The sequence below is a fragment of the Macaca mulatta genome, chromosome 3 (genome assembly GCF_049350105.2).
Source record: "Macaca mulatta isolate MMU2019108-1 chromosome 3, T2T-MMU8v2.0, whole genome shotgun sequence".
Classification (NCBI taxonomy): domain Eukaryota; kingdom Metazoa; phylum Chordata; class Mammalia; order Primates; family Cercopithecidae; genus Macaca; species Macaca mulatta.
Window position 1 is genome coordinate 136,270,341 of NC_133408.1, and position 12,171 is coordinate 136,282,511.

The 12,171-nt window shown below is 37.4% G+C and overlaps 1 protein-coding gene across 1 annotated transcript in view; it reads left to right on the top strand.

Moving 5' to 3' along the window:
- Positions 1-3,351: 3,351 nt before the first annotated feature.
- PCLO (piccolo presynaptic cytomatrix protein) overlaps positions 3,352-12,171 on the top strand; it is a 400,611-nt gene continuing 391,791 nt past the window's right edge. The window contains exons 1-2 of the mRNA XM_015134174.3: positions 3,352-3,891; positions 9,809-11,393. Of these exons, the coding sequence (XP_014989660.3) occupies positions 3,644-3,891; positions 9,809-11,393 (1,833 nt within the window). The 5' untranslated portion in view covers positions 3,352-3,643. The remainder of the gene's footprint in view (positions 3,892-9,808; positions 11,394-12,171) is intronic.

A 12,171-nucleotide genomic window follows, 5' to 3' on the forward strand; every position in this document is an offset into this window, starting at 1 on the left:
CTGGATAAATATTAAAAGTACTATTATATAACACACAGTATATTATATTAACTTTGTAAAATTCGACAAATAATTTTGAATTTCTGACCCCAAGTGTTTTATCCAGGCAGGGCATGTAAACCTATAATCTAATCCTCTTGAGTAGGACCTTGAGACTGTCACCTGACTCCAAACAATTTCTCAAATAAATACATTAGTGTTCCTCAGAAAATTCTTATAAGTAAATCTTCCTTTTTCTTTCTCTTTCTTTCTTTCTTTTTCTTTCTTTCTTTTTTTTTTTTTTTGATGGAGTCTTGCTCTGTTCACAGGCTGGAGTGCAGTGGCATAATCTTGGCTCACTGCAACCTCCACCTCCCGGGTTTAAGCGATTCTCCTGCCTCAGTCTCCTGAGTAGGTGGGACTACAGACGCCTGCCACCATGCCCGGCTAATTTTTTGTATTTTAGTAGAGACAGGGTCTCATCATATTGGCCAGGATGGTCATGATCTCTTGACCTCATGATCTGCCCGCCTCAGCCTCCCAAATTGCTGGGATTACAGGTGTGAGCCACCATGCCCTCCCAAGTCTTCTGTTTCTTATATAACTTTACGTCTGGGTAATGCTACATCATTTAAAAATTGTCTTCACATATATTTTCTTGTATGAACCTTTCATGAAGCACACATATAACTATTCAAGATAATTGCGTTCTTTTCCACTTTATAGTTTAGCAGGGTGGTATTTGGAAATTTTGAACAAACAACTCAAGTGCAGCTGGAGAGTAAGTGAGAAAATTCACTAAAAGAGTGAATGGAAACTTTGAAGGCTTATGTATAATCATAATGTGCAAAACCTGGAATATCAGTTATATAGCTTAACTAATCCCCCAAAAAATCTTATTGACTTAAAAAAGCATCTCATGATTATCATGATTATTGTTAATTCTCTAATTCTTTCAGTTGATTGTGCAGTTCTTCTGCTGGTCTCACTGGGTTCATTGACGTGATTGTAGCCAGTAGGTAGCTCAGCTGGGGTAGGTTGTGCTAAGGGACCTCACTAAAGCCTCAGCTGAGATGGATAAAGCCGGGGCAGCTAGAATCCTCTCTCCATGTGTCACACCTCCTTGGCTTCTTCAGAGCATGGAAAACTTAGTAATTTCCCAGGCTAGCCTGGTAACCATATACCACATTCTGATAATATATTTCTAGTTTACAAGTGCATTCACAACTTTTTCTAATTTAATCGTCACAAGAAACCTGAGAGGTAGTAATGTTAGTAGTAGTATTTTCTCTGCTCTTACAGTTGAGGAACCACAACATCTGAAAAGCCAATGACTTACCAATCCAAATAGCTATTTGAATGCAGAGCTAGGATTTAAAATTAGACATTGTCAACAGAAAAATCCTGAAGAATAAGACATGCACACATGTGCCCATTCTCCAAAGAGTAGTTTCTAAATTCTGAAGTCCATTTATAAAATGATTGAATAAATAATGCTGATCATCTAAGTTATAACTTCATGTCTTATTAATATTTTTTCAATTTACAAGTATTGTAAAGTGACAAAACTAATTTTATTACTTAATATTTTATACATTAAGGAACACATTCTAAATACGACTTTTTCTTTTATTTAAATTACAGATACACTTTGGACTAAGTATAAAAGAAAAAAATTGATGGTTCATATATTAAGAATTCAAAACTAAATTTATCAAACTTTTCACTAAAATACTTCTCATGATTTTTCTCTCAAAATTGAGAAGCCAGTTTATAATCAGTTGTAATCTCACTTGAATTTCTTCCACTCTAGCTGTAAATCCCACTTTAAAGTAGAACTAACAAAAATGGCTGAAACCAGCAATTCAGAAGCAATTCAGCCTTAACAAAAAATGAAGCATTGGACCTTAAGCCATTGCAGGTTCTTGCTCCATTCAATGAACACAATCCTCTCTCACCTTCTATTAGAGAACGAATATTAATAAAAGACCTTCATATGCATCTATATAAATATTACAAGCCATATTGTCTAGAGTTATACAAGCATGTAAATTCATACATACACAAAAATGCATGGACTTTTAAACATACAAAGGATGAGAATAGCTTCAGTTTTATCACTCATTACATCACACACAAAAGCAGTTACGGTATTAATATACACTATGTCAGTTTTTTTTTTGGCATTTGTTACAAAAGATGTTAGCATTTGGTTCCCTCATAAGAGACTGCGTTATTTTTGTTGTTATTTTTTAAAAATCAGTTGTAATTTTTGGTGCTTTTATACTGGAAACTACAAATTCACTTTGGAAGGTACAAGATTGAACTACGTAATGATTATTGCAAAAATGTGGACTTACTTTCTGAGCAACTTATACATTTCTGTTTGATTTATTTATTCGTTATTGTTCCCTAACCTCAACAGCTAAGACATTAAGTCCACATTCTGAGGAAAGGTAGGTAACAACATTGAGGCTGCAGATTCAGTGCTGAACAGTCCCGTCTAAGAAATGTAACAGCAAGAAAAGCGTAGGAGTGATAGTCGAGAGTGGGTCTGAAAAAGTGGTTATTATGATAATGTGCTGCTAACCAATTGTGTGACTATAACTTAACAGTCACCCATTAAATTAACTTTTTGGGGTTCTTCTGCCCACGCTTGTTAAAAAAGGGGTGGGGGAATAAAATCATGTTTTCAAAATTTCATACTAAAACATTTTAATATTTTTACAATCTGGATATTACTGCAGAACCCCACCGTCCACAACTTCCCGTAAACTTTTATTATTGTGTAGTCCCTCCCTTTAGAGAACAAGTTATAAGCACTCAAAACCTTAGCTGCTTACTAATATTGTATCATTTAAAATAATCTAATTAACAATCGAATTGTTCTGTGAAAGTTCTAAATGAAAAGGGCCATTCTTAGCTCCCTTGGGAAATGTGCCTTAAAGGTATCAGGGTCTCTCTTGCTAATCTTCAGTTACTCGAACCCTTTCCTAGAATGTTTTAAAACCTTCTTTTAAAGAAAATAAATGAAACTACAAATCCCAAGAGCCAAAGCTGAAAACAGACATTTCCTCTCCTGCCCCTCCCGCCCCCTTTAAATCTAGGAGTCTAGAAAGCTAAAACTCAAGTTGAGGCATCCTGAAATATGCCTGAAAGAAACGTCGCCTGTTTCTTCCGTTTTTAGCCAAGGGTTCACTGGGCTCCTTTAAATCGGTGCTGAGAGCGAGGAAGGATCCGGAGCGACGCAGGATGGGGTGGGCGTGGGCCGCGGGCATCACCTGTTCCGAGAAGCGCCTGCGCACTGCGAGGGCGCGGGCGAGGAGGCGGTGCGCGGTGGGAGGGGCGGACGGCGCCCGGCTGCCACCGCTCAGATCTGCTTCTCCCCGGCTCCGGGCGCCGAGGCGGCGTCCAGGAGGCGTCTTCTGCAAAGGTTGCCTGGCGCTGTCCAACATGGAGGAGGCACCGGCAGCGGGCGTTACCTGCGAGCAGGACTAACTCCCTCCTGGCGTTCCGGGAGGCAGTGCCTGGTCCGGAGTGCGGGGACTCGACTGCCTGCACGCCCCGAGGCGGACCCCGGCTCTGACTGCTCCCCTGGCCGCGGGCTTCTCAACTAGGACGCGGCGCGAGGAGGGAGCGCGGCGGCCCCGAGTCTCCCTGAGCCATGGGCAACGAGGCGAGCTTGGAAGGGGAAGGGCTCCCGGAAGGGCTGGCGGCGGCCGCAGCAGCCGGAGGAGGGGCTAGCGGGGCGGGGAGCCCCTCGCACACCGCGATACCGGCCGGCATGGAAGCGGATTTGAGCCAGCTGAGCGAAGAGGAGAGGAGACAGATCGCCGCTGTCATGTCAAGGGCGCAGGGGCTACCCAAGGGAAGCGTCCCCCCGGCCGCTGCGGAGTCGCCTTCCATGCACAGGCATGCACAGCATGATGTATATGTCCGGGCATATATGTACAGCTTCCCGTGCACATATGTGCCAGTCCGTATGTGCCAGCACGGCGGTACATATATGTCGCCTCCGTTCATTTTATTTTCCCCAATGGGGTGGTCATAAAGATATCCTAAGCCTTTTGATGGGCGGAATAAAAATGATGCATTGTAGAGTTTCTGGTGGGATAGTCAAGGGTTACATTCTTGGAACTGTGATTTTAGGTTGTGATTTTTGGCCTTTTGGAGCCCTTTCCCTCTAGGATGGCGTGGAGAGACGCCCTCCAGTGTTTTACTAATCTGGAAGTCTTCCATTAATACAACACGGACGTGTTGGGAAATAGATAGAGCTGGGTGTTTACCTGTCTCTGTGTAAACCTCTTGGCCATTGCGGGGTCTTTTTCTCTGTGAATGATGTCTAAATATTTCTGTAACAATACTTTAATCCCATTGTAGGTGATTTGTCCTCTCTCGCCACCCCACCCCCAGAGGAAAGCAGAAGCTGTTTAGGTAGAAGGAATATAATGAATATACCTTTTATATTAATTGAGGAACCCTAAAATATGTGTGGCATTAAACAGATGGTTTGGTCACAGCAGAGCAGGTGCTGTACATGTATTTCTAAATTAGCATATGCTATTTTAAGCCACTGCTCTTTTTTATGCAAAAGTGGCCTTCAGTTTAGGGAAGAACATGTGAATTTTATTACCTTAGAAAATAATTTTGAATACATACTTTTAAAAACAAAGCAAATAAATGGCAAGTATAAGAGCTAATCAGTAATATGAACGTATTCATTTCCGCCTGTAACTCTCCATTTTCCTTCATCCCAATAGATTAGTTGTTTTCTAATTAGAGTACTAAGAGGGTATAATCATTGTGCCTGCCTTGCCTTTCTTATGGTAAACAAACCCTTTAACTTTGCACCCTCTAGTAGAGAACAGTTTTCTGTCCGTGGTCCTGAAACAATTTCTCTTTTATGACAACTGAAGGGAAACCTACAATTTTCATTTGAGATATTGTAAGCACGAAAGACCTGGATATATAGGTGTATGTCCTTATCCTCTACTTTATAAAATGATTAAAAAAAAACTTAGTCACTATCACGTAAGCATAATTTTGCCAAATCATAGGAGAAATGTAAAATGTTTTATGGGTAGTGACAGTATTTTCACATAAAATCTTAAATGCTTAAAATCTGCCAGGTAAAAAGCCTATTTATCTTGAAACCGCTAGTACTAGTGAAAACTAGCCCCTTTATGTTAAGTATGTTTTTCTGTATTTTTAAACTATGAAATCTATGGGGCTATTTCTTTGGAAAAAGTCTTTCTTGTTCTCTTATCCAGTTTATGATATGTATGTACTGTTTTCCTCTACTTGATGAAAACTTGACTAGGAAAAAATAATTAGCGTTAATTCACTAGACTTTCACAGGATAATAACAAGGTACAATACTTTTATTAGCCTTTTAGAACTGTATGCCCGATCTTTTATATTTTTTCCTAAGAGACACAAGCAACAGGTTTATCATGCTGGTTAACAATACCAGTTACAGTGAGATCTTTGATTTCTAGATTTCTAACTTTTCTTCTGTTCAGAGGGTGGCTGAGAAACATTATTTCCACCTATTAAACTGTTGCTTCATGCAGTATTTGTATCAGATAGTATACTTTTAAAGCTCTCTACTGATAATTTTGTTAGGGTGGAAATCTTATCAATAGGTAGTGTGTGGCCCAAACAGTTATTGGTGAAAACTTTATCCAAATACTAAAAAATAAACAATAATTTTCTTACTTTTGCAACTTGCTCTTAAATTTTACTGAAAGATTTCTATAAAATGTACATAACTTTTTAAAGTTGTTTTCCCTATGTATGATAACCAAAGCAACATTTGGTTTATCACTTAGACTTTTAAAGTTATAGAGTTGTGTAAATTTAATTAATATAGGAAGGCATACACAAATTAGTTGAAGCTTTAAGCATTTAAGTGGTGTGAATTGAACATAGAATCTTAAAAATAAAGACTGAGAGCATGAGTTTTTATCCTATTGACTTTAACCAACTCAGCAAATTACAAATACTTCTTAGTCAATGTGTCTCATGTTCCTTGCCTTTAAATAAGGCTAATAATACCTATCTTACCTGTCTTAGAGAGTCCATTGAGGATCAATTAAAAGTTGACATGAATGTTTTTGTTTGAGTTGTAATTTACATGAACCCTACAAATATAAAGAGTGGTAATATCAATATCAACAGTGGATGACACTGTCACTGATGGCTACAGGCAAATTGTTGAATTGTACATTGTTTTTCGGTTATTGTGATATGTGAATTTTCTTTTGCATGTGGAAAAATCAGTTCAATGGAGTGTAAACCACCTCCTCCTCCCACAAACCAGGAGTGAGGATACCAGATTTCTGTGACTAACTAGTTTTATGACCTTGAATTAGTCACTTAGCTTCTCTTAGTCCTTATATCCTGGCACTTAGAGCATAAATGCATAGATATTCATTTATATAATATATATAAATTAACAGATAGTCCCAAAGTTGCTTATATTTCTAATTTATAAAATTTTGTGTGACTCAGCACTGTCAAGTGTCACTGCTTGTTGTGTTCCATTTATAAAAGATTTTATTACATCAGATACTTTTACATTCCTACATTTGCATATATGTTTTCCTAATCTTAGGGGAAATATTTTGTTTTCTGCTGATAATTTGAAAGAAAAATTCTAAGGATGACAATAGTAAAATGAAAAGGGAGACAGTACTAAATACAGGTAGTTACAAGCTAGCAGTAGATGACAGGTTACAAATGAAATGCTCGTGGATTTTTTATTCATTTTATACCCAGAGAAGTGCACTTTCATTACTTTTTCTACTCATTCTATTTACAGTTCCAGATATATCATACGAGAAGGGCTTTATTGAAAAAACTTCTCTGATTAGTAGAATATTTAATAAGAATTCTAACTGAACTGATTATTTTCTTTACTACTTTCAGCCTCCTCTACTGGGCTTCTTCCTAAAGGTGTAGGCCAAATCCAGGTTCTAAAAAGAATATGGAATTTATCCATTTATATCTCAGAAGGCCTGTAGAAGAATTTTTAAGTGAAAGCAATTCAAGAAACATTAAAGTAAAACAAATACATGATATATTTATTCCTTGGTTCACTCATTGGTAATCATCCACTTATTCATTAATTCATCAAATATTAATGCTCATCTACTAGTTGCCAGGCTTGATTCTAATGATGCAAAGATAAGTGAAATATATCTTTTCTCTCTAGGAGTTCACAGTCTAGTATATAAGGCAGAGATTGCATTTTAATCACTTTTTCTTTGACAGTAAAACTGTTACGCCTAACAAAATTTCACCAAAAGACAATAGCACCTTTACATTTTTGTTTGGTATTGACAATTTTTTCTCTTGATTTTGTTTCCATTTCCCACTCAAAGATCTCTGTGTTTTACTCTTATTTACATAGTTACAGCAACTAAAACTAAGTTTAAATTATAGGACAGTCTTTAGGGTTGTATGCCTGTTTTCTAATGGGGATTCTATAGTAAAGTACAACTTATACTTGTGGGAAGTACATGCAATTATAATCCCTGGTGCAAGCAGCTTGCTTTCAATTCTGCTATTTCTGATCATCACAAATATTTGGCATTCATGAAGTTTATTTTTTGGTGTTTTGCAGACATGATGGATTAAGTGAAATATCAAAACAATGATTAAAATAAGTTTAGTAGTATTTTCAAGAGATAAAAATTTAGCATAATTAAGGATAGATTTTTTTTTTTTGGTACTCTGCTTAAAGTTAGATTTAGAGGACTCTGTACAGGGAAGTTATTTAAACAAAATGCTTAATAATTACTCATAGGATTGCCATACCTGTAATCAGCCCTAAGCATGTGCTCTTCAAGGGAATGGTACAATATATTAAGTAAATATAGAAGATTTATAGAATAATGTCAAGGTCTGAATAGTGTAGCTATAAAGAAATGTTCGGAATGATTTTCTCCAAATGGAAATATGTAGCAGTGCATTTTAGAGCTACCTTGGAACTATTGGAATTAACTAGGGTAACACTTTTAGTTCTGTTTAAGTAAAGACTACAGAGACATGGTAGAATATATGTATTTTTGTAAACTTTTCCTTGGAGGAAATTGCAAAAATTCAGAATCTACTTATTTGTTTTTTACCAGAAAATCCCTTTATGCATACATCGCCATTTATAGATTATTTTCTTTTCTTCTAGGTGTTTGCTACCTAGAAGTAATGCTTCTCTGCTTCTTTCTGCTATCCCTTACATCCTGACCTGTGTTCAAATTTCTATGTCAGGAAATTTGGAAAAAGTTAATTCATAAGAAGTATTGATTATGAAATAAAATATTTGTAATATGTCTCATTAGCAGGTAAATTTTGTTAAACCAAATTAACCTATAAATCTCTATTCTCATATTATATTTTAGGTGCTACTAAGTTACTTTCTTTATTCTTGTTTCCTTTAATGAAAAAGAAACATATTTTTCAAAATTTAAAAAGCCTCATATATCAAACAAAAGACTTATAATCTGATTTTCTCCATAATTCTAATTTAGAATATTCTTTTAGCTGCAACTTTATCAATGAAATATGATTTTAAAAATTTCTGTATTTAATATGACTTTTGGCTAAAACAATAGATATATACAAAGTAAGAAACTCCTATTTTAATTATTTAACCATAGTCATTTAAAATGTATCATGTTTCCAAGGCTGTTTTAAAAAACACATCTTATATATTCGTCTATGAATTAAGCTATATCTTGAAAATTAATTACTTGCTACATTTAATCTCAATGTCAATAATAAATTAGATTACTAATAATCGATCAATGGCATTAGGAGATGATGTAACAAACACTGAGTAAAGAGATATATGGATACCAAGATATATCTCAAGACGATTTAAGCATCTATTGTTGCTTCCCATAAAAATTTCGGGTTAAGAATTAGTTATTTTTTCAAAAAGATAACACTGATCTTGAGAATAAAGATGGGATTGTTCCTCAAGAATGTCTAAATCATGAATGTAGAAATTCTTATTCTGTAAAGTTTTTTAAGGATAATAGTTGATGAATAGTGCCTTTCTAGGTGGTGGCATGGGGATAATCCCCAGTCACTCTCTGGGGCTCTCAGGATTTTAGGTACCCACATCTGTGTCCCAGTCTCTCCTGGCCAGTGATCTGGATCCCTAGAAGCCCAAGTAAAATTAAATAGATTATAAACTTTTTAGCATTCCTGGGAAAACATCATGTAAACTCCATTATCAGAAACTCCCCTTATTTCACATTGTATTCCCTATTTAGCTCATGTAAATTCTCAAAATGAAGTTTTAAAAAAGTCTCAGCAGACTCCTACATTTAAAAATGAATATTTTTAATTCTCAATGCTGCTGGCATTTGGAAGACTTTCTTTGATCATAACTTTTGATAAAAAGAAAAAATACACTCTGTGAACATGTATATCTTATAATATGACATTGCATTGATTTATTGAGGTTTTAATTTAAACCTATATTTAGTTAAGTTTTAAGGTCAGATTCTATTAAGTGCAAAGATAAATTACTTTTATTATAAGTATTTTCTAATTATATATTTTAATTTTTATCAATCATAAGAGCAAATTTTTTTTTCTTTTCTTTACCTCCTTGTTGAAAATCTGTACCCATTAAAAGAAAGAAAAAAAAAGTATTAAAAGTTTTATGAACACTTAAAGGATGCTACAAAAATGGGTCTTAGTAATATTTATACATTCATAATTTTGAAGACATAAGCAATATCTTTTTCATATTACTTTGATTTGAAATAATTTCCATTATTTTCACTTTTTTTTTTTTTTTTTTTAACTCTTCTAGGAAACAAGAGTTGGATAGTAGTCATTCTCCAAAGCAATCAGGAAGACCCCCGGACCCTGGGCGTCCAGCTCAACCTGGTCTCAGTAAAAGTAGAACTACAGACACTTTCAGGTCAGAGCAGAAATTGCCTGGGAGGAGCCCTTCCACTATTAGCTTGAAAGAATCAAAGTCCAGAACTGATTTTAAGGAAGAACACAAATCTAGTATGATGCCTGGCTTCCTCTCAGAGGTTAACCCTTTAAGTGCTGTCTCCTCTGTTGTAAATAAATTCAACCCTTTTGATTTGATATCAGACTCTGAGGCATCCCAGGAAGAAACCACCAAGAAACAAAAAGTGGTTCCGAAGGAGCAAGAAAAACCTGAGGGAATCACAAAACCTCCGTCACAGCCACAGCCACCCAAGCCGGTTCCTAAGCAGCAAGGACCTGGTAGGGATCCACTTCAGCAGGATGGCCCTCCCAAATCAATATCTTCTCAGCAACCAGAAAAAATTAAATCACAACCTCCAGGTACAGGAAAGCCAATTCAGGGTCCTGCCCAGACTCCTCAGACAGACCATGCAAAATTGCCACTTCCACGAGATGCATCCAGGCCTCAGACTAAACAGGCAGACATAGTAAAGGGAGAATCAGTTAAACCCTCTCTGCAAAGCCCATCCAAACCACCTATTCAGCAACCAACTCCTGGAAAACCTCCAGCACAGCAGCCTGGACCTGAAAAATCACAGCCTGGGCCTGCAAAGCCCCCAGCTCAGCCCCCAGGGCTAACAAAGCCACTGGCTCAACAACCAGGGACAGTGAAACCCCCAGTCCAGCCACCAGGGACAGCAAAGCCTCCAGCTCAGCCTCTTGGTCCTGCTAAGTCTCCAGCTCAGCAGACTGGGTCAGAGAAGCCTTCATTGGAGCAGCCTGGGCCAAAAACTCTAGCTCAGCCTTCTGGAGTTGGGAAGACTCCAGCTCAACAGCCAGGGCCAGCAAAGCCTCCAATCCAGCAGGTGGGGACACCAAAACCCCTAGCTCAACAATCTGGGCTACAGTCTCCAGCTAAGGCACCTGGGCCTACAAAGACTCCAGCTCAGCAGGCTGGGCCAGGAAAGATTCCAGCTCAACAGGCAGGACCCGCAAAGCCTTCTGCCCAGCAGACTGGCCCAACAAGGCTTCCTTCACAACTGCCTGGTCCAGCAAAGTCCCCATCTCAACAGCCTAGCTCAGCAAAGCCCCCACCCCAACAGCCTGGCTCAGCAAAGCCCCCACCCCAACAGCCTGGCTCAGCAAAGCCCCCATCACAACAGCCTGGCTCAGCAAAACCCTCAGCTCAACAGCCTAGCCCAGCAAAGCCCTTGGCTCAGCAATCTACAAAACCAGTAAGCCAAACAGGATCAGGAAAACCTCTGCAGCCACCAACAATGTCTCCATCTGCAAAACAGCCTCTTTCACAAGGCCTCCCTAAAACCATCTGTCCTCTTTGCAATACCACTGAACTTCTGTTGCATGTTCCAGAAAAGGCCAATTTTAACACATGCACTGAGTGTCAAACCACTGTCTGTAGCCTCTGTGGTTTTAATCCCAATCCTCATTTAGTGGAGGTAAGTGCATTTATTCACTGAGTCCATACTCTTCAGCCATATCATTGTCTTACACAAATGATGCTTAACTAAACACATACATGACATGATGGCGTTGTCTTTCTCTGGATTCTCCCCTCCTTCCTTTGTTTTATTCTCTGTCAGTTGTAATTTTTTTTTTTAATATTTCTCTAACTGGAAGCCTCAAACATTGCCACAATTTCTGAAAATTTGGCATATAAGACAAATATAAATTGATTGAAAGATGATGAGCACCTACTCATTTCACTCTATATGTAAGACCAACACTGTTATTTAGCATACAGTGACATTGCTTTGACTTTTACATTGGTCTTCCTACCTATCAAAATTTTGGTACTCATAAATGTTATTTATATTTGTGTTAGAAAGAAAAGTAGATAATGTTTTCAAATTCTGAATACAATTTTAACTTAAAATTGAATATCCTTTTTAATCTGCACATCCCTTTTCCCTGCCACTAATTCTGATATATCAAATGAGGGCATGTTGAGAGTCTTTAATAACAGTATTAAATCATTTCACAAAAGGAAGAAGTTGTTAGAGCAGATTCAGAATGTATGGGTGACTTCTCAGATTACAGTTTATATCTCCTAGGCTTGAATCTGGGTAGCCTTATGTTTCCAAGGGTTAACTGGGTAATACTTTCTGACTCAACAAATTATAAAAGGGTTAATTGTGATACAGATGAGTACAAGTTTGTTTATTCAGATTGAGGATAGAAGAGTAGTTCTCAGCAAGTCAACTGACTGTATTAATA